This window comes from Zootermopsis nevadensis, unplaced genomic scaffold (assembly GCF_977971745.1).
Source record: "Zootermopsis nevadensis isolate Lab colony 2312 unplaced genomic scaffold, Znev_1.0 Znev_ptg000020l, whole genome shotgun sequence".
NCBI lineage: Eukaryota > Metazoa > Arthropoda > Insecta > Blattodea > Termopsidae > Zootermopsis > Zootermopsis nevadensis.
Genome location: NW_028259152.1, coordinates 14,612,105 through 14,635,512, shown reverse-complemented (window position 1 = coordinate 14,635,512; position 23,408 = coordinate 14,612,105). Strand labels below are relative to the sequence as shown.

General features: G+C 37.5%; 2 protein-coding genes across 5 annotated transcripts in view; one reads left to right on the top strand and one right to left on the bottom strand.

Moving 5' to 3' along the window:
- The first annotated feature begins 341 nt into the window (after positions 1-341).
- On the top strand, positions 342-15,644 carry LOC110828619 (phospholipase ABHD3). 2 transcript variants are annotated; one of them, XM_022061488.2, is made up of 9 exons: positions 342-743; positions 4,684-4,847; positions 6,476-6,686; positions 7,944-8,056; positions 9,605-9,784; positions 10,133-10,187; positions 11,211-11,376; positions 12,144-13,636; positions 14,921-15,644. In XM_022061488.2, the coding sequence occupies exons 1-8, from the start codon at positions 633-635 to the stop codon at positions 12,338-12,340; spliced, it is 1,197 nt and encodes a 398-aa protein (XP_021917180.1). In that variant the 5' UTR covers positions 342-632; the 3' UTR covers positions 12,341-13,636; positions 14,921-15,644. The 2 variants fall into 2 exon arrangements, with proteins under 2 accessions (XP_021917180.1, XP_021917179.1); XM_022061487.2 differs by having other exon boundaries at positions 4,681-4,847.
- A 1,490-nt stretch (positions 15,645-17,134) lies between these two features.
- LOC110828625 (Arginine kinase 1) overlaps positions 17,135-23,408 on the bottom strand; it is a 105,981-nt gene continuing 99,707 nt past the window's right edge. For all 3 annotated transcript variants that reach the window (XM_087351856.1, XM_022061494.2, XM_022061492.2), the window contains exons 4-7: positions 22,844-23,083; positions 21,385-21,519; positions 20,323-20,520; positions 17,135-18,509 (exon numbers count right to left, since the gene is read on the bottom strand). In XM_087351856.1, the coding sequence (XP_087207982.1) occupies positions 18,360-18,509; positions 20,323-20,520; positions 21,385-21,519; positions 22,844-23,083 (723 nt within the window). In that variant the 3' untranslated portion in view covers positions 17,135-18,359. The remainder of the gene's footprint in view (positions 18,510-20,322; positions 20,521-21,384; positions 21,520-22,843; positions 23,084-23,408) is intronic.

The window sequence follows — 23,408 nt, the reverse complement described above, 5'->3', positions numbered from 1 at the left end:
CGCCAACCTCCTGTAAATGAAACGGCATAATAAAGAAGAAGATGGACATATACATGGAGATAAAAAAACAAACAAAATAAAAACTTAAGAAATGCAATTGCAGCTATAAAGAGCCCTGAATTGATTTTTCTGATCTACTTTCCTCCCCTCAGAAATCAGCCAGTTAAACAATTCTTATGTTCAGGATATGCATATTGTCAATAATTTTTCTCCCCCCCCCCCCTCGCCAGAAGTAGCGACATCTTTCGTGATTAATGTGTACTTTGTTCAAGTAACTGTAATCCAGTGCTGCTAGATGGCTCCCTATATAACAAAGGGTTCAAAGTACTATTTAGAATCTGAACCTTGCGTGAAATTCACACCAATCTGAGACGCCTATCATGCAATAGGTCCGTGTTTCGAACGAAAGCTGTATTGAGTTGTACGTCGGTTACGTAAAAATACAGATAGCGACCCGGTCTACTAGACATGAATGACTGTGGATACAAGACGATATCGTCCGCGCAATATCTAAGAACTGCTTAAGATTTAGAATTTGAGTTTTGTTTTGAGAGTTTGGAGGTGAAGGGGCTTTGAGGTCGTAGTACATAGAAAAGTGTTAGCGAGTGACAGCTTGGTGTGAAATCTGTAATATGAATTGGATTACATCGCCGTTGGACTTTTTATTTAATTTATCCGAATGGTATGTCAGTGCAATCATAGGAACTGGATTTTTCACTTATTATCTACTCCAGGTAGTGAAGGTGAGATGTTAGTATAGTGATAAGCTACTGGAAATTCAGTACAGTACAACCCCGCTATAACGCGTGTCGCGGGGGACAGGGGTAGACCCGCGTTATTACGGGATTGCATCAGAAAAATCGGTACAAGTACTGGACGTACTCTACGGTACGTACAGTATTCATAAACTATCGCCATTTAATAGTATACATACTTATTTGACTATGTTACGATTGATTTTTAAGTAAAAAGTATTAAATAATTAATTTGGCTTGCATTTTAATATACCGTACTATATTATACTACTGTACTGTATTTTTTTATTTACAAACAAACACTATGTAAACGCTATTTGTACACTATTACATACTTTTTATATATCACTGGTCCACCAAAACCAAGATGTGTGGTATTGTGCTAGGGGCTGCATGGCACTGGGGTGGTGATAGCAATGTCATTAGTCATCCCTTTGGGGCACCAAGCAACAACCCATTGCATCAGTACCTTATACCCATATGAGGCTCTGTACTACTGGGGGCTCATAGAAATTAGGGTATGGGGCACTAACCAAGTCTGGGGAGGCCCTGACCAGGATGCCTAAAAGGCCTAGGTCTGAGGGTAATACCCAAATTAAAGATATCAGTTCTCTCCAAGGACCCAGGGACCTGCAGGGCGGCCTTGAGTATTTCAATCAGGATGGTAAGGAGGAAGGTGAAATACGTCATGTCTTCTGTTTAATCGTGCTATACACTAAGTATAGATTTTTTTTCCACACTGATTATATCAGTTCAACGAATTGAAACATTTTAATTGTAGATCAAGAATTAATGCCCCTTTTTAGCCATGCTACAATATATATTTTTAGAGTACCATACCAGGAGTCCTTTATTCCTTTGAACACGATGGTATGCCACATTATCAGAAAACAACTACAGAATTTACAAACAATTTTTCATATTGTTGCTCCTGAATACATCTCAAAAAGTTATCAAAATTAATTTTGCCTTGGTAATTCATAGTTTTTATCTTAAATTTTAAATTAATAAAGCCCTTTCAATACCAAGGACATGGTGCCACCTCTTTGTTAACCTTCCAGCATGATGCAACAATTTGCTTGTCTTCACTTTCAGATTTCTTCAAAGCCTGCAATACCTACCTTTTCATGCAGTTATATCCAGCTTTTCCACTATAAATTATCTATTCAACTGAAATTTCTTCCGCTTGAACGTCATTTTTGTTATTTTCTTTTGGAGAAACACTTGATGCATTATACTTTTTTTCCCAAATCTTACTGTATTTTGTTGAAGGCTGTCAAATTATACAAATTTCTTTTATGGATCTTGCTTCTTTTGAGACAATAAAAATGTAGGATCTTCATGAGAGTCTGTCTTGCTTCTTCCAGGATTCCTTTATAGACAAGATGGGCACACCTGTAACTTCACTAGTTGACCGAGAGACATTGTAATCCAAATTATAATTTTTTAAATTTAATTTTAAATATTGTATTGCTGATTGGAATTTCTGGTATGGAACTGGATTAGATTATAACTTACTGAAGATTGTTTTGATGATGACTGACGATATTAATTCCCTAGCCTGGCTTTTAATCAGTCTGCCAGATGCGTTTTTCAATGTTGATTGCAGGATTAAAAAAAATAAGCATAATACATTCTTCCTCCAGCGAATTGAATGACGACAGTCATCATCATGTTACTTTGTGTGTAACATAGCTTGAAAATTGTAAGCAATAAAAATGTACTTATTCTAACCGTATTCAATTCTCGTACATTGCATTTTCTTGTTGAAATATACACTTACAGTACCTAAATATGGTATTGACATAAGATTTGTTGAACTGGAATTATTATTCTTCTTTCTCATCTCCCTTTTTGCCTTTATAACGTCAGGGTTGATTGCTCGGTCCACCTCCTTTAATGGAAGCTGTCCGGCCGAACAATCTTTGTTTCTCTGAATCATATTAAAAACCAAATGTGGGTGATTGGCCCAATGACTGGTTGCCATGTTTGGAGGGGCTGCCTCCTAAGCCACCTGGCTGACCGTCCTCTGTGTTGAGGCTGAGGTTGGTCATATCCTACCACCTCTGTAGTTCTGGTTTTCCTGCCAGTACTCGGGTGGCTGATTGCAGTGGTATCCCACTGGGCGATGGGGTCGCTATATCCCTACGCCAAGTTGGACTGGAATATAAATTAAAAAGTCTTTAGGTAATCAATATTATTCCTAATGAAATAGGATTGTTATGATCTCTGCCCAGAATTTGTTTATAATTCCTTTCACCTAAAACTTTTCAGAAATGTGGAGTAAGTATCATATGTGTGTGTGAATAACCCTTATCTTGTTTTACAGATCTTTAAATGCCTTCTATATGGTACATAACACAATATCAACAAACTGTTCTGTATTCATCATTCAGATAAAGTGTAGTTTGACCGTAATTTTTAAGAAAAGAAAATTGTTTCATCTATGAAGACCTCAAGTCATTCTGTATATTAGTGATAGTTATATTTGTGATAGAACTGATAAGACTTGAAGATGGGAATGGCAGAAAGAGTTAATTTCATGCCCCAAGACATTTGAGGTTTCTGTAAGAATTTGTTGTCTTCTGGGTTATAACATTGTCTAGTTTTGTTGGTGGTAACTAATATTTAGGAGGGGTGGATAGCTAAAGGTAGATGTAATAAAGTCTTCTGAAACATGGCAGCCATTTACAAGATTACAGTGTTATAATGCAGAAGACCACAATCTAACTTAATGGTCTAACTATATGGAGCAAAGTACTGATTGACGAGCTGATAATCACTCAGCTACTCAATTGCTGCCTTTATGAAATCTGAAGGTTCATTGCTGAGTTCACATGAGCCAATCACAAGTCCCTATCCTGAACCAGATAAATCCAGTCCACACTCTCCCTCACTATTTTATCAATATCCATGTTATGTATGCTTAGGTCTTCTGTAAGTGTCTTTTTCCTTAAGGTTTCTCAACCAAAATTTCGAAAGCATTTATTCTGTCCCCCCACATGCTACATGTTTTTCAATCTCCTTCACTTGACCATCTTAATAATATCAGATTAAGAGTAAATTTTTTTACAATGTTTCATCCATCCTCCTGTCAGTTCATCTCTCCAAGTCCATATATTCTCCTCAGTATCCTGTTCTCAGACACCATCAATCTGTATTCTTCCATTATGTATGAGGCCCATTTTCACACCAGTAAAATTGTAGTTCTGTGTTTTAAAATTTATGTTTTTTGATAGCAACCAGGAAGACATGATGTCATACTGTGTGGTAGCAAGCTTTTTGTGAATTTCTTTGTGGGTACTGTTTTGATTTGTTAATTTTATTCCCAAATATTTTAACTCTGCCACATTTTATAAGATTTTTTACGTACCATTATATTAGTTTTGTCTTGCAGTCCAGTGACAAGACATAAACTTCATACTAACAACATAAAAAGTAATATGGTATAAATAAATAATTTTATCAGAGATGAATTTCAGTTTAACTTTACATACAGAATAATGTATGTCACTTAAATGCACTGTGCATTTCTGTATATTTTTACTTATTGAACCTGACATAGACTACCTCTTTGACTTTACCACCTATGGCCTATCTAGTGGTATGCTCATGTGAAGCTTTGGGTCCATAAATGGCATGGAATATCTCAGCCATTTGAGAGACCATCAGTTTCTAAAGTGCTCCAGGGAGTTGGTTAAAAGTTCTGGTACGAAAAGATAGTACATTAACAGAATTCCTTGTTGAGTTCATTCTTGTATGTGAGATATGAATATTTTCCATAGCATTTATTTTGAAATACTTGTAGTGTTATTCCTTCAAAATATCTGCAGTGTTTAGGTTTTGCATGACGTGTACTTAATGAACAAAAATCTGTTTTAAAGCTGAAATGATATTATTCAGGAAAATGTTATTCATTTCTCAGCAGCCAATTCTTGTCTGCTCAGATGGGAAATTTAAGGATTTCTTATCATTACATTTACCAATTCTACAAGAAAAGTATTGGCCAACGTTGTGGTGCTTTGAATCCAGACTACAGACTGCTTTTGCAAACGTGCTCCGATCACTTTATCCTAAAGTTGAATACTGGCGGTAAGTGCTGGTTTGTACTTCAGGAATGTTTAATGCCTTTGGCTTTGAAAAGTCTAAAAGATGAGTGAATGGGGCAGCACACCAACGTGGTTTGGATTTGGTTTGGTTTAATCTGGCATAAAAATATGAATCCTATGTTACTAAAGCAATACCTGCGACATCGATTTGGTTTGCGTTTGTGCCACATGGCTGCCAGAAGGGATATGACTTATGTGGTTTCTGTTTGGTATCAGTCAGCATTGGAAGTGTGAGTTTAATCCTTGAAGTTTGATTGCTGATAGGGCTTTTGATACTATTAAATTATGGACAAGAAATGAAAGGTTTCCATATCTGTACAGCCACAGTCTGCCTGAATATTCCAGGAAAAAATGTGACAAACAAAAAACAAACTTCTCATTGCATGCACGTCTTGCAGGTTGAAAATGAACTGAACAAACCAAACTACTTTGTGGTGATTTACCAAGTAGAATCCGTGTGGCAAAATCATATCAAAACCAAACCAAATCTTAACAATGTTGGTGTATGGTCCCTTTGATAGTTATAGTTCTTGCACAGATTAAATGTCAGCATCGTCATAACAGTTTTTCAAGCTGTCAAGTATTTCTGCTACCTCCTACTTGAAGTTAAAACATTTAAGGCGTTATAATATCAGTGGGACATTGTTCCACCAACACTTGAAACAGTCTTGAAAATTGTTCACAATTAACCCTTTAAATCCCAACAGAAACTATATGTCTTATCTTTAGTAGTCAGTAACTTTTAATTTTATATTTATGGGTTTTGTATGATTCTCACTGTAAATAGCGATTAGTTCCTTAAACATATTTAACTACTTAATCGTTGTAATGGTGAAGTGTATTTTCTTTATGGTATGGACTGAATGATTGAATATTATTTAGACAATTTCCAGCTTCAAGAGGTTAATTTACTTTGTAAGATCACAGATGAAGGAAATAAATACATTAAAACTGAAAATAGAAAGCATTTTCATTTCAGGAAGTAAACAGGTGCCACTGTTGTTAAAGGTAATGCATTGAACCAGTTAGATTGGCTTGACATGCTCGGATTGTTCAAACGTTCTGAATCCTTATGATTACTTGAGCAGACTTTCTGCACATGGTAATAAGGGATTGTGATTATAAATGGTAAAAACCAATGTGCAATACTGGACAAATTTCAGTCACTTACACATACAGAAATACATATACTGTTCACGACTGTAATCTTGAGACTTGCAAGGAATGCAGGAAGTCCGAAGCATTAAAGGTTGACGCTATCTTTCCTCCTTCACCCCGCTTCTCACTCCGCAAGTCTCAAGATTACAGTCGCGAACTATAGATCTTCATGTAAAGTGTCTGTTATCAAATCCGATATTAACTAATAGTGGAATGTTTAAAACAAATTTGCTAAACCTTCGTAATATCAGTTTGCTTGAAAATCCATTTATAAATTTTTGCGTTATGACACGGAGACAGACATTTGCGGCAAAGCTAAATAGGTGCATTTTTGCAACTGTTAGCTGCAAAGACATAGAAATAGCAGATATGTCTAATGTTAGACATTTGATGAAAACAATGATCTTCATGATTGAGTTCAGTGCATAATTTTTACTGACTCTGTGTTGTTAGGGAGACCCTGAAGCTGAGTGATGGTGGACAGCTGGCACTGGATTGGTTGGAAGAAGGCTGTCCAACCAATGCACCAATTATCATCATTCTTCCTGGTTTGACAGGAGACAGTCAATCACAATATATTAGATGCCTTGCATTATCTGCAAATCGCATGAAGCTTCGAATTGTTGTCTTGAACTACAGAGGTCTTGGTGGGATGTCTTTAAAGGTATTTTTTAAAGAAAACCTTTTTAACAGAATGACATTAGTTAGATATTAATTCAGGATAATTTACTCAGCACATATTCCTTTCCAAGAGTTTCTTTTTGTGTCGATTTGTGAACCACTAAAGCCATTTCTCTTGTCCTGTGTCACCGTCTTCCTGTGTTCTGCATATCATAATGTGAATGTAATATGGCTTTTATATTTATTAAGCTTATTTCCATTCTCCAGACCTTTTAAGAGCATTTATACTTCAGTCAGTAAAGTGACTGGGTTGCATAACCTGTGCTTACTTTCTTTTTGCCACCATATCCCGATAAAACCAGCTCTGAAGCACAAAGAAAACTGTGAAGTCTTTCCCTGTGGGAGATCTACCGCACTTCCTCAGTACACTTTCATGGCATTATGCTTATACACAGGGACTTCTTTACCTTTACCGACCCTTTCATTTATGCTGCTTGTCGTATTTTCTATTACGTTCTGCTGATTGACACTTCATGTCCATCTGTATACGTGTTTGGAATCTAATACCAGAACATGAACAGTTAACCTACAAACTCATACAAAGCGTACTTTTGTGATTGAGTTTCCAGTTGCAACACGTGTTCGTGTTTCCTCATCTAAGAATTTATCTGTAAAATTTAGTCATGAAATCCCCACACGAACATACAAAAGCTTTTTAGGTATGAATCTTTTATCATGATAATGAATGCTTCCAACTTTGTTTTTCACTCAATTTAAATTTAGGGGACTCGGAATATAACAACCTTAAGTAGTTCACAGACTGAGTTTTCTCCTTCGCACTACAGTTGGGTGATAGTTATGTTATCACTCACAAAAGAAATTACACTAGAATCTAGATCATATATACCATATTTGATTCCACGGTAGATAATACTTCTCATGCATCTTTAAATTATAAATATTAGTAATTTTTGACTCTCGTCAGTTTTGTTTGAAGCACAGACAATCACAGGTATGACAGCATATAATAAACACCAGTATTTTTGTAAGATTTGAGGTTTTGACATCAGTGAGTCTGAAGATTGCTGTCTTCTGGGTTGTTGCGCTGTGTAGTCTGGTCGATGTCCACCAACGTTTTAGAGGTCACGCTGCCTCTGTCATCAGAGCGATGTGTACTCCAGTCTCATTGCTACTTATGATGGCAACTTTCTTAACTAGCTTGACAATGAGTCACTCAGTCAGTTTTTTGCTGATGGTGGAATTACACATTTTTGTCACACTTTTGGGTTGTTTGTTCCAGACACCTCGAACATACAATGCTGCAAATTTTGAAGACTTATCAGAAGCTGTGAGACATGTGAAAATATTAAACCCTGGAATACCTGTAGCAGCTGTTGGTATTTCAATGGGAGGGTATGTTACACTTTATTCAAAATTTGGTTTTTACGTACATTGTGTTCCCTTCTTTAATCAGTGGTATGGCATAGCAGTAACTGTCTGGCCTTGTATTCAGGATATGCCTGGTATATCTTGGCTTTGTTACAGAGTATCGTGGGTGAGTTTTTGTGTGATTTTCCTCAGTCTCTGAAGGCTGATTTCAAGATATCTGCTTCTTTCCAAATCCTAAGCTTTATGTCATTTACGACTGTCTTGCCATCTCATCCAAAATTGTGCCGCATAATAACAATTAGAAGAACTAGATAAGATCAAAACAAAATAATTTTCAAAAGGAACTACTATTCTACAACAAATATTTACTGAGATATTATGGTATTAATTATTGTCAAATGGGGCATGAATTGCGTTGATCATTAAAGCTAAAGCATGACCTAGTACAGTACTGTATTATTACTTATAGCACTGAATACTGTATGCACAGTAGGTTTGACAGCTAAACAAGCATTTATTTTTGTTCTATTAAACATTCCCCTTATGTTTCTTGTTGCTTTATTCTCACATGTACCTACAGTCAATCTCAGTTATAACGTCATCCAAGGGACTGGAGAAATTACGTTGATATAAATGAGGGTCATACTAACTGATGAAGAGATTAAATCAGTTTTCAAGAAGAAATTAGGATCATTTGTATAGCACTGAAATTCACTTTAAGTGTAATTAGAACACATTTTCCATATCATTTGAATTACGTAAACCAAATTCCCGGCACACGTAAGCTTTCTCCTTCCCACTCTGTTTTATCACATTAATTTTGTCCTCCACACTTAACACTTTTCTTTTCTCTTCACCTGCAGCCATTTTCTGTTTTTAAAGCCTGTTTTTTGCAGATGCTGCTGTTTTTTTCCATGCATTTTCTGAGGGTATTGAGAAGTTAGAGCATTTAAAGTCACTCGGTATTGTTTAAAAAGGTTCATTGACACAGAAGGTAGGAGCAATTCCCGTTAAACCTTTTGCTATTCAGAGGTGTAGTACATATCCATGCAAAGAAGTGGGCTGAGAACAGGATGCCAGATGTCATTATGAAAAAATTGGTTATTCAACGCATATCTTTGTAAGAGAGGCAGAAAAGCATGTATTGTATGGAAATTTAATTATTACCATTCAATATTAGATGCTATACCCAGGGTGTCGCTATAACCAAGTTTGACTGTACTTTGTTTTAAATTATTAGATAGCAAACACTTGGCTCAGGACTTGAACTGAAGTTGCTCACTTAAAAATCAAAAAACAATTATCTTATGTCATGCAATGATGTCGCATTTTCTAACTTTACGGGAATTTTACTCAGAAAGTAGGCATTGGATACAATTTGATCACAAAACATTTTTGCTTTATGGGTGTTGGTATCTGGAGACGCTGTGTGCTTGCATCGAACAGGTCGTTGTTGCCTGTCATCCTCCTTAACACTAGCCATACAGTTCTTCATGGAACTGGTTTTGTGGGTAATGACTTTTTTTTTTAATGTCATTCAGCGTGGATTAATTAATGTATTTTGGTTTCTAGACTTGTACTGGGCAACTACTTGGCATCACAGCAGACTTTGTCGGAGAAAACGCTTGTGGCTGCTATGGTGATATCGACGCCTTGGAATGTTTTTAAAGCTATGGATAGTCTTGAGAAGCCAGTTCTCAACTTGATGTTAAACCGATATCTTACATCTGGATTTTTTAGTTTTATTAATAGGTAATAATTATTTGAGTTAGTATAAATATCATCATTATTCAGTCATTGGTAATGGGTTTGATTAATGAGCAAGGAATGTACCAAATGTGTTAAAATAAATATGTATAAATTTGCATATATGCAGTTTATGAAAAGTATTGAACTACTATATAAAGTACAAGCATTTTCATTGCAATGGAATTATATTGTTTAAAAGCCTATTGGCTATTTATCACTAGTATTTTTGGCTGGTTTGAATGCTTCTCACGTAATTCCACACACCTTAATTTTAAATTAATTTGCTTACTTTTGTATGTATTTTGGATAATATGGCCAGTTGGTAAGATAGTATCTTTTAATATGTTTTAGGGTGAAACATGACGATATGCTACAAGGACCATGGTGTATGGAAGATATATTGAAGGTAGCCTTGCTTGATTTTTCTGGTCTGTATTCTTAACCATATAGAATTTTTTGTTTGTGAAGGTTAATGGTAGCAGTATGCTACTGCAACATATCTCCAGCTGGACCATGTATAAACATGATGAATTGCTAGAAAAGGTTATTCTCTACTTCATTCATGATTAACAGACAACCTTTGTGGTTAGGTTCTAATGCTATTTATTTCAGGAAAGCTAGAATGATGTTCACATATGTGAACTTTGCATTCCTCTTTTATATGAAGTGATATTCGTTACACAGGTCCGCAGTGGCCGCGCAGTCTGAGGCGTGGGCATTGTGCCGCTTGGTCGTTGGGACCGTGGGTTCGAATCCCACTCAAGTCATGGATGTTTGTCCGTGTCTTTCTGTGTTGTGTTGTCCTGTGTACAGGTAGAGGCCTTGCGACGGGCCGATCCCTCGTCCAAGGAGTCCTACCAAATGTCTAAATAGATCAAAGCCAACGGCAGTTGGGACCCGCAGTGCTCAGGCACTTGAAGAACGGGTCGTTCCCAGTATCCCAGATATTCATTACATGAATTATGTGGTTTTTCAAACTTAATTCATTAATTATTCTGTTCAGTTTATTAATTTATTGGCTGACTGGAATATATCCCCACCTAGAAATCTATGTCAAAGGCTGTGAAACTTGAGTAAAACCTAAATATTTAATTTGTTGAGTAATGAATATAGTGTAGCTATAAGAAACCTTGGTGACAATTTTGAGACATGTTAAAATCTTTGAATAACAATTAAATAGATTAACTCTGGGTTAAATGCCAGTTTTTAAGATTCATTCATGTTATTACACTTTTAATAACTAAGTTCCTTATAATCTAAAGAACATCATGTGAAACTTTAATAACAAGTAATTTTCTTCCTAGGATGCTCAGTCATTTTAGTGGAATTCTGTAATATTTACATGTCTGTAATCCTTATTTAAACATTCCCCATCCTAAATGTCACCTTGAATCGCTTGAAACTTGTAGTGTACTTTTTGCCTGTGTAGTGCAAGACAGTCCGTGAGTTTGATTCATCATACACAGCAAAACAGTTTGGATATAAAGATGTCAGTGACTATTATGCTAATGCTAGCATCCACGACAAATTGCATAAGATAGAAGTTCCTATGCTCTGTCTCAGTGCAAGAGATGATCCTATCCAGCCGTATGAAGGTAAATTTGCTCTACAGGTCTACGTTTTTCGATCTGTAATTAAAGTAATAGGAGTGGAAATGTGTACTCATATGGAGCAAACAGTTTCAAAATACAGCAGATTCCAGTCAATTGGGCCTTCGGTTAATCAGGGCAGCCGTTTATTTGGGACACATCTTAAAGGACAAACCTTTTTAACTCTTTACGTGGAACTTCACATAATTGGGCAAAAGTGTTCTTGTCCCGATGAATCCACTGTATATTGTTTTTATTCCTTATTGACAGTGACATTCAAGTGTTCGTGTATTGACGATACAAATCTAGTATTGAAAAGATAGTGCCAATATAGATCCCACACCACATAATCAGAAATATGTTAAAATATTGAAAATACTGATAAATGTTTCAAAGGAAAAATTTATATCTTATATCATGTTCCAAACTTTTTATATGATCGATCGTCTTTTTGAGAAAATTTATAGTTTGATTCGAGTTTCAGGTACTCTAAGTGGTACATATTGTATAGTATACCATTGTATCTTTCCAGTTTAAATGATATTTAAATTATATTTTTTTGTATGTAACTAGTGAAAAGAGAATTTGTTATAAATCCCTCTTTGTGCTATATATACATTTTAATTAATGTACTTGTAATCAGTAATTACATGTATATGTACATCTTAGTTCACCATGTAATGCTGGTAGTAATGAAATATTAGCCGTAAGTACTGATAAAGCTACTTTTAAGATATGACTGTGCATTTTAATTTGTATAATGCACTTTACAGGAATCCCAGTGGAAGAAGCAAGTAAGTCAAAGTATGTTGCGATTGTGATAACACAATACGGAGGCCACATTGGGTTCCTGGAAGGATTATTTCCTGCTCGTCGTGATGAATACATCTGCCGTTTATTCACACAATATTTCAATGGGATATTCACATCTGGTTCAGAACTATTAGCTGCAATTAGCAAAAGTGATTAAAAATTGTTAATCTGTGCGTCTTAAATAGGTTTTGGTAGGCCAGCTCATTAATAATTAAAGGACTGTTGCATTGAGAGTTCCATTCCTGTGGAAGCCACAAACTTTCATGTGTTTTTTTTTAATTATTATGAACACAATACAGAATTGATTATACGTGGAGTATGATTTGTTGTTGTAATGTACAGGCCAATAAAATTATCATCATAACCATAAAAATTAGTTGAAAATCTATACAATTATTTTGTGACATTTTAGAAAATACCTTGGTGATTTAGCTTAAGCTGGAATGCATTCTCGGCAAAATTCTTGGTAAATGATGGAAATAAGCATAAATATGAGAACACAATATTATATTTTAGTACATATTCAATTACATGACAACATTGTATTACTGCCATTTGTTGAATTTTATTTTTCCAAAGCTTTTGTATATCCCATATTGTCTTAGAAGAAATTATTTTAACCATCTCATTGCATGCCAATGTTGGCACTTAGAGGAAAGAAGGTATGGCTCCTACTCATTCTCAACCTTGGCAATTTAGCCTGTATCATCTGTGCATCGTGGCTTACATAGTCCAGCTGGCTGTGTTGCTGTGGCGTACTGCTATGTTGTTAACGAAGAAGTCAAAAGTTAGCTGGAACCATGTAGAACTTTGGTTTAAAATCCCCGTTACTTTGTGTCACAGGTTAATAAATACAGGGAACATAACCCTATTGTATAATAATTCTTATAAAATGATTTCTAAAGCCAATCATGGCCTGCAGTTTTTGACTTGCTTAAAACATTTATTCAGAAATGGTTTCAGAATATGTTTTCAGTTGGTGGGACTTAAAGAGTCATTTAATTCTCCATGCTTACATTGTTTGTATAATTAGTTATTGTTCCTTGGCTCTACAACCAGTTGTGGGTCTTCCTGTATACAGGACAGCACAACACAGAAAAACGCGGACAAACATCCATGGCTTGAGTGGGATTTGAACCCATGGTCCCAGCGACCAAGCGGCCACTGCAGACCCCAATGGTCTATAGTAGCACAGAAAATATTGTGCCTAAGTCTGCCACGCATATGGTAAACAAGTTGGTATGAATTTTCTGAGCAAAAAATTGTTAATGTAGCTATAAAATCCTCGAGTGATCAAGCATGTGAATGCCGAGTTAAAAACCAACATTTCACAGACTAGCTCAGCATTGACACCGCTGACCACCCGAGAGAAGAGGATTTTATAGCATTCATTTGCCATGAATGTTTCAAATCATACATGTTTTATGTAATTTTTGTCAATTTTGTAGCCCAGGTGGGTAGTCTCTCGCTTCATACCACAGGGGTCAGGGTTCACAGTCAGTCAATGTGGGATTTGTGGTGGGCAGTGGCAATGGGACAGGTTTTTCTGCAAGTCCTTTGGTTTTCCCCTGCACCTTGTCGTGGTGGTGGGGCTCGAGTACCTCAGTGGCGGTAGCATAGCTACTGGTAGGGCCTCCCTAGCCACATTGGTCGAGGGGGAGAGGTACCTTGGTCCTCCAGGTTGGGGGTTGGTTGCAAGGCTAACAACCGTAAAATGGAAGATGTTTTGAAACCTCAATCAAAGCCAAATGGAAGAGGAGAATTGAGGAGGTCATGGACCGAATACGGACCGGAGAGCTATAGAAGAAGAAGAAGAAGAAGTATCATTCTACTACTGCTCCATATTTACACATTTATCATCTGGGGGATGGACAGTGAGCTCATTACGGGTTCACTTCTATAGAGGCATACATAGTCTTACCCTGTAATGACAATAAAGCATGTTTTGGTTTAGTGATCAACTGGTATCAGTCATTAATTATAAATTATAAATACTTGTGTTACACCTAGAATTCTAGTCGTACATAATTCACAATTAATTTTATGCAAACTGGAGTGTTTACTACACTTGTATGTTAATTCTTTTCACTTATTCTCTGGCATGCATAATTTCTTTTCTTTTTCTTTTTCAAAATTCTCCCCACCCGTTACCTGCTAGAACCTAAAAGAAACACCTGCTTTCCTCAAACTTCAAGCCTTGCCATGCACCACAAATTATATTGTAATAATATGAATGATAAAACTGGCAATTACTTTGTTCATTAACAAGTGGTTACTGGACTGCATGCGCTTTACAAACAAAATACATATTTTTGTTCAATAACATGTACATCAGAATTTGACTCGCAAACATGATAGTTGCATCACAGTCTGCTGTACTGACCGGTCAATGGAACATGGGCAAATCAACCGAAGTATAGCTTTCTCCTGTTTTGCTTTTGGAGAAATTGGAAAGGTAATTAATGTTTTTCTTAAAATTAGGCAGACATATTGGCATCTTTGTTTAACATATGTCTGACAAAATTATAGTTAATGCAATGTATAGAAAAGGCACGTCTACAAAATACGAGGAATTACGTACGAACGACTGTTATTATGATGCAAGCTATAAGCATATATCACTTCAGTATGGGACTTCAAGCACTTGATTTTTGTTGAACTCAGTGTATCATCCCACGGAGCACCTATCTGTGATAAAAGTAATTGTCCTTTGCAAGGAACGTCTGTTTCCGGGCAGCGTACCAAAAAGACGTACAAGATATTCGACATTTAAATCTACAATCTCTGCTAATCTTCGAGGTTTACACGACTATAGCTTACAAAGTAAATTAGCATATAGCTATCAACGCTGATCCGACACCTACACATCATACCACAATGCAGCTTTGAAGAAGGGTGCTGGTCACAGGCCGTACATGGATAATTAGGGCACTTATATCTCCTGGCCTAATCAGTGACCTCTACAAGATGAAAGCAGAACAGAAGGAATGCCCCAAAATTTCAGTTCCAGTGCACTGAAAAGGAAGAAACAGGATATTAAGAGACCACAGCAATATTAGAGTAAAGTGCTGGAAATACATGAGATGGAAGAACATCACATTCATCTGCAGCTGAAGGAAGTCTTTTATATAAATCATGGAATGCTCCGACGCTAGTAGTGAAACGCTATGACACCCGGAAGCTACGTTGAAACAAGCGACAGGATGGGCGAAAGCTCCGATATAAGTCGCAAACTCCAAACGAACAAAAAAAAAATACTTTTATTTAGTTGCCATACACTGTTTCCTAATATAGAAGCTATATGGGGTAAAATTACCCACTTGAAATTCTGGGAACACTTTATGTGATGACGTCCTTGCAGCAGAAAACATGGATGTACAAGGAAAACCAAGCCGAACATCGTCCCAGTTGTCACACCTGGAGATAAAGTACATGAAACATTGTGGTGAGGCCCATGGTGTTGGGCTGTGCTACGAGAAAAAAACACCCTCAAATGGTATACTGTATTATAGAGGAAAAAATTTGTTGAACCTTGTTTGTGCATGCGTGCACGCATGCATCTGTGTGAAGCAGGAACAAAGAATTCTAGTCCTTTGTCAAGAGACAGAAAAGAAATATGCACGATGACTTTACATTTCCCAGCAAACACGACGATAAATTCGTGACATTTTCAAGATATACGAAATTTACTGATAACAGGAAACGTGTAATATTCCTTTCAGTCAGAAATATTTTTGCACAGTAACAGCTTGAGGAAAGGTTCCAAGTGGGAAAGTAAACTTTCTGAATAATGTGTAATTTATTTCATTGCTATCTGTGGGTTTTTAAGAAAGTTACATTGTTTTATCAGAACACGTGCACAGCATAGTGTAACAGCGGGATTAAATTAGGACAGCAGGGAAAATGGAGATTTAAATGCATGGTTTTTTAAAGGTTAATGTTCCAGGTAGTCTTCTTCCTCCTCCTCCTCCTCTTCCTTTTAGACATCAATGTAGTATATTCAAGCCGAGATTTAGAAATTTTTCAGTTTCGGTTATACGTTGCATTATCATGTAGAAGACAAAATGTACTCGTCAAATGTCACATCAATACAACAGCTAAATGGAGGAGTATCAGTGAGAACATACATTTAGTTACCCAACATACACTGGAGCATACATGAAGTTGCTGAATTAGCAGACACACCGTTACTCATTCTGTTGTTCCAATTGCTCCGTCAATATGCGGGAAGTCTGTCAGCTGTACGGCATGCATATATTAAGGATCATACTTGAAATCTGCAAATTTTTACCAAATCCAGGCATTCTGTTATTTGAAACATTCAAATTTATATCAAATGTGTGTGCAATATTACTGAGAATATATGCACATAAACAATTTCTACGGAAGTTTAGCTATCTGATGATGGTGCAGCATAATGTCTATAAATACTGATGATTGCTGTCTTCAGGGTTGCTGCGCCGTGTAGTCCGGTAAATGTCCACCAACATTTCAGAGGTCACGCTGCCTCCGTCATCGGGGTGATAAAACAGCGGACATCTAACTGACTACACGGCGCAACAACCCGTAAGACGGCGATCTTCAGACTCACCGCTGTGAAAACCTCAAATCCTCTATAAATATTGTTTCACTTTATCCATCACGTAAGTATTTCGTAATCAAAACCACGATGTTTAGACAGTTGTTTGTACTGCTGTCATCAGGAGAATGGTGGAACACAACACAAACTCTGCAGATCTCTCTCATAAAGCTAGTCTCAATGTTGAAATAAAACTTAACGTGATTTTGATTAAAAGCACTCACATTGCGGATAAGCCCAAAACAGTAATTATACACAATTAATAATCATGAGGAGGACATTAACATCAATTTAAACTGATAAAATATAACATTTGTTACAGTTTTGTGATTAGTCTTTCATAATAAGGACTTGATTAAAGAAACAAAATAGTACATATTAATTTCTCTTTTATTCATTTTATTTGCCTCATTTATTCAAACACTGGATTGATATCTGCTTCATACTTTGGAAATGGTACTCTTCTTGTGCATGTGATAGTCTAATGTCTTTCAGCATACTCTCGACTTCAGTTTAATTAAACGAAAAAAATATATAAATCATATAATAAACTTTCACAATTAGGGACTAGAAGCATGAAGAAACCAGAACAAATTCACTTATTTTTAATATATATTTAGAATGAATACATAAAATCCCAAATTCCGTATTGTATACGTGACTGCATGAAACATAACGTAAAGGGGAGCAGATGTGTTTGGGTGAACAAGCCACAGCAAAAGCCCAGAAAGACGTAAGCATCCGCTCGAAGAGTAATCATCCCAATCCGGGCAAAAGGAACTATTTGGTACGCATTTCATCGTACAGGCTGTTGCGCTATTTTAATAATAAACATGAAATACTGAATCACTCTGACTAGAACAGACAAATGTCTGCAGCCATTGCAACCTTCTAGCCCCCCCTTCTAGTTTAAAACATAAGCAAGAGTGAAATCTTTTAATTTCTGTTTTCATTTTAACTATCGCGATCTACGTCTGAACACATCTCGCAGCCCACATCCTTGAATTAATATATCAGATTCTGCAACACCGAAAGGCATAAACGAACTTATTCTGAGGGAAAGTATTGAAACAAAAGAACACTGTAGATATAATAGATCAAGAAATAATATCCATTCCCTTCAGTCATTTGAAATCGCAGAAATATCGCCGTCACAGACAAACCATCCCAAGAGCAGAGTCGAGACTGTACATACATATTATTACCGTATCGACAGATTCGCAGCTGCTCGTTACAATTATAATGTCTTTACACAATACTGATTAGCGTCATGAACAATGTCGTCATGCTTTTGTAACAGTACTCAAAATTGGCTCTCGCACAAAATAAGTTTCCTTATCCATTTTTTATTTCTTAAAAATCAAATACTGGCTTTAACTGAATACACAGTAAAAAGATTTCTTTCGAATCAAAGATACAGACAAATTAAGAAAGAGGAGAAACAGTAATTAAGTTAAGAAGAGGATATGGGTAGCGGACTGGTATTTCTTCGTTATAAATTCTTGATTCTGGCCACTTCCCTTGACTCGAGAAACAGCCTTATAATGGATATTACAGTGTATTAGACAGTAATGGTGGTGACATCTTGGTCCACAATTTAGAGGGAGCTCTCGAGTTTGATGAGCTCGGCGATACCATCGTTCATCTCCTTCACAGCTTCATATTCTGTGAGGCCCATACGCCGCTTGTTGGAGATGTCGTACACACCGCCCTCAGCCTCTGTGTGTTCACCACGTGTGCCACGGACCTGTTAACATTTCAAAACGATGTAAAATGGCTGCTTTCAAAACCAATTAAGACAGACATAAAAATAGAGATATATAAAGATAATCTTACAATACCGCCATGCCCTTGTGCCTTTTTCGCCATCGTAATAACTTTTAAAATGATAACATCATTACATTAGAGAGGTTACACCACCTTCGTACAGCATCTGTTCTGACGCACTTACATACAACAGACACATCCCAGCTACTGGCAGGAACTCCATGACTCACAGCAATTGCCACTAAATTTAATCACATAAGAGTGCGCTCGCGTCTAACATCAAGTTAAGTACTGGTTATGTGTGTGAATTTGATTCAGTATACTATTTTTTTTAACAGCTTGTTTTTCTGTACAAATCGCATGTGAAATGTGGTTCTGCTGGAATGTCCCAGAGAAGATTTTGTCATAAATTTCCTAGGAACACAGTTCCAGCCACAAAAGTCATTCATAAACTCATAAAGAAACTCAGGTCCACTGGGTCACTTCTGGACAAGAAACTTGCTTAAAAAACATTGCGTGCTTACGAAGAAATATTAAATGGAACAGGGGCTAGGTCTGTTCAAAATGTATCGGACCTTAATTTTTCCCACGGAAACAAATGAATCACGGGAGGTGTAATCCGGTGGGCGGTGTAGGGGATCTTCATGCGCATGCGTGAATTTTTTCCTGCCCGCAGAGAGCGTCAGTCAGCCTGCGAGCGAGTGATTGTAGTGAACGCCCGTCGGATTTTCATTTACCGCGAATCGGGTCCCTTTCAGCGGCATTTTCAGCTTGGGGAACAGCCAAGAATCACAAGGAGCCAAGTCGGGAGAGTAGGGAGCCTGACGAACCAGAGGAATGTTGTGTTTGGCCAAGAAAACCTGAATCAGATACGAAGAATGGGCGGGTGCGTTGTCATGATGGAGCTGCCAAGTTCCCGCTACCCACAGGTCCAGCCGTTTGCGCCGCACAGCATCACGAAGGCGACGGATGACCTCGTCCGCAAGTTCTCGGATGGTGACATGACAGTCCAGCATGACCAAAGTCCGCACTTGGTCGGTGACCTCGTCATTTCGGCTTGTTGAGGGCCTACCAGAACGTGGTTCGCTCTCCACCATCATGCGGCCATCTTTGTTGTACCAATCCTTAATTCGTGTGATGCTCATGGCATCGTCGCTGAAAGCCTGCTGAATCTTCCGAATGGTTTCCACCTGGGTACCACCAAGATTTTGGCAAAATTTGATGCAATACCGCTGCTCAAGTCGTTCCTTCATTTTGTGGTAAATGAAAATCCGACGGGCGTTCACTACAGTCACTCACTCACTCACAGGCTGACTGCCAGCGACTGACGCTCTCTGCGGGCGGGGAAAAAAATTCAGGCACCTCTTATATAATTGGCAATTTGATTTTACTATTTCATGAAGTGATGCCCGACTCGCATCATGGCAATCTTGTGGTGCTTGGCAGATCCGATGTTCTTACTTTCAATTTCCACCACCAGGTATACAAACTAACAACAGAGCCAAGATCTTCAAATTTTTTGTGGTTATACAAAATCAGGTAGTGTTCATTCATCATTTTGATGTACGCAGAACTCCAACAGACCCAGGGAGGGGAAAGAAACTAAATGCACTACAGCGTTCAGCTTTTGAAATGTGTCTTAAACAGACAAGAGGCAGAGAATGACGAACCTACTTACAGAGTTGCTCGGCTGGAAGAAAAAAACTGCTGACAGTCAAGATCAAACAAAACACTGGTAACAATCCAAAATTAGGTGTGACACGACATTCGCAAGTCTTGAGTGGGGCACTGACCTGCAAGTTGTATTTGCCAGCAACCTCCTCTAGCTTGGCTTTGTCAGCTGCCAGCTTGGGTACCTTGATGTGCACAGATGCACGCACTGTGGTGCCCAGGTTTGTGGGGCAGAAGGTAAGGAAGCCCAGACGGTCATCGTGTGAGAAGGGAATGCGCTTCTCAATGTCATTCACGGCTGTCACAAGGCGACGGTACACCTGCAATTACGAAAAAGTCAATCACGCTAACTAAAACTACACCGCTAATCGTATAGTGAACTTCAAGACAAAAATTATTATAATTTTTTTGGGAAAGATGCAATCAGCAAGCAAAATATTTATGTCAGCGCGACCACTGGTGTGTAAGGTACTTTTTCATTTTAAGTTCTCTATATCTATACCTCATCCATCAGTCTCTTTAATTTCTCAAATATTTTAAACAGAAATTTCCCATCTTCTTCGTTGCTCTCGATCTTCACATTCTCCATCACAAGAATCCCTTATATACACTTCCACGGAATAATCAGCTCAGAAGGGAAATTTCTCTCAGTGACGTCCAAGCAGAGCATAACAAACTACGATGGATATCGTCCAAATTATGTCACTTCACACTTCAGGCTGACTGAAATGACGTCTGTCCCACATGCTTCCTGTATCATGGAACTGGTTTACCAGACATAATGTCAATTTATTTGGTACAGAAGAATTGGGAAACTCATTCTGGCAAGTCAAGTAAGAAAGAGACGCTCTTTGCTCTTGTGAAAAAGACGTCCTTGAACTTCTGGCACAAAGAGGTTAAAATTTGACATGACCTCAATGGGCTCTTCTATGGTCACAGAAACAAGTACATTTATTAATCCGAATGAACTGTACTGAATTACTACCACCAATATACATTTTAATACTGGGTACATGACTTTCGAATCATTCTGTATGAAAGTCAGGATGTGAGACGCACGGTTTGTTCTTCCTATTAATCTACAGCTTCTCAACTCACAAGGCCACAGAACTGAAACATGAATCCGAAGCAAAGGTATTTTAATTATAGATTATAAACAAAATATTAGTAGTCCCGGATCATACCTGTCCCAAGTCACCGCCCATCTGCATGGAGATGATTCGCAAATGATCTTCCTCGTTGGCCCAAACCAGGAACGTTTTCGCATCATTATGATATATGCCTCGTCCAGTGGGCCAAAAGCGGCATGCATTGGCAGCCTACGACGCAGTAATAAAAATATAAAAAATATATTAGAAATTAGTATTTCAACGTAAACGAAATACTTCCTTCGCATATAAACATCTATTGCTGCAGATCTAACGAAAATACAAGAACACTGCTCCTGCTTGAATTCCATTAATTCGTCATACTGAAAAATATCTCAAACAAGACGTTTCACGTCATATAGTTACTTCCTTTTTGTGCATTTTAAATAAAATAAATGAAATGAGTTTCATGTAAATTACACGTTACATTGAATTAATTCTGACCAAATTAAATTTTCTGCAACTCTTCCCTCCAATACCAAATTTCATCCATATCCATTAAATAGTTTCAGAGATGAAACAGATGAGATGGCAACATGAGGTCACCACCGTGCATTAACTGGAGCAGAGAATGCATATCTCTGATCTTTAGCGATGCCCCGGTATTAACGTAAGCACAGAGGCCACTCAAAGAGAATGAATGCAAACCTCTCCCACCTCAGTTTAACCAAAGCCACTGAAAGGATTGAGAAATTATTTCAGTTCAGAGGCTGGATGACCTAAGGCTACGGAAAAGGTCTGCAGTCACGAAATTGCTAAATACTTACTAATTTTGCTAAATAAACATACATTATATATCAAAGTATATAAAATAATATTTTTAACAATAATTACAATTGTCAAATACAGCGGATTCCGGTTAATTGGGACACATCGGGACTAGAACAATTTGGCCCAATTAAGCGAAGTTCCACGTAAAAAGCTAAAAAGGTCTGTTCTTTACGATTTGTCACAAATAAATGGCTGCCCCGATCAACCGATGGCCCAGTCAATCAAAATCTACCGTACTTGCCGCGTCTGAAAATTGAACTACATACAATTACGTCACACAGAAAACTGACGAGTTCCTCGCAGCGGTTACGATGGACTAACAGACACAAAACATAAATTTAACTTACGATTAGGGTCTACCATATGCAAAATTTTATGGGAATACGTTTAGTATTATCAGAGATAATACGTAAATGAGAGTAAGCAAACACCGAATTCCCACAACGCGTTTACTTTAAGCAGTTCATGAAAAGAACACAAGAATACATGAAATAAATATTTTGTTTCAATAGAGGCTACAGTATTCTTGTCTGAAGCATAATATTTACCAACAAGTACATAAAACACATTTAATCAATTAAATAAAAAATTATAACCCACGTCGTATAGTTTTAAAGAAGATAACAGAAATGTATATTTCGCAAATCTTTTGTAGACTTTCGTTATCAGATTTCTGGAGAGAGACCGTCAATTTGCTGTGATGGATTTCCAGGTTCCTACCCACCTGTAGGAAGCGGTCACCCTCCTTAAACAGGAAATGGTCGTCGATCAACTTCTGCTGAACTTCCTTCGTCATACCAGTGAGGGGGTAGAACTGACCCTTCAGCTCACCCTCCAGACCAGACAGCGTACTGGAGACCTTGTCCTCCATCTCCTTGTACTGGGCTTCAGTCAGGCAAGGATTGAAAGGATAGCCCTGCAGCGAGCGGCCACACCGTACTCTTGTCGAGATGATGTATTCACCCTGCGAGCGTCGATAGCAAGCCTCTAAATTAACCCCAGTTCCTAAACTGTGGGCTGTGACTTTGGTCTAAAATCAAGCTTCTTTCCTTGTGCAATGGCTTTTTATTGTAAATGTCGACAACTATTATTATCCCTTCTTATTTTTCCCATCCCCCCCCCCCCACACAATTTCATGTTTATTTAACATCGATGTAATCTTTTAGACATATTATGACAGGAAGATCAAATCAAAGCACATGAGATGGATGCAGCGTGTGGGAGAGACGAGAAATATAGGAAGTCGGTTGGAAAACCTGAAGGAAAAAGACTACTTAACAGACTCAGGA

What these genes read in the sequence shown, in the direction of transcription:
- LOC110828619 (XM_022061487.2), top strand. Translation starts at nt 633, where the DNA reads ATGAATTGGATTACATCGCCGTTGGACTTTTTATTTAATTTATCCGAA. An exon ending in CCTAAAGTTGAATACTGGCG is followed by an intron (nt 4,848 to 6,475) that starts GTAAGTGCTGGT and finishes CTGTGTTGTTAG; the next exon opens with GGAGACCCTGAAGCTGAGTG. An exon ending in TCCTATCCAGCCGTATGAAG is followed by an intron (nt 11,377 to 12,143) that starts GTAAATTTGCTC and finishes TGCACTTTACAG; the next exon opens with GAATCCCAGTGGAAGAAGCA.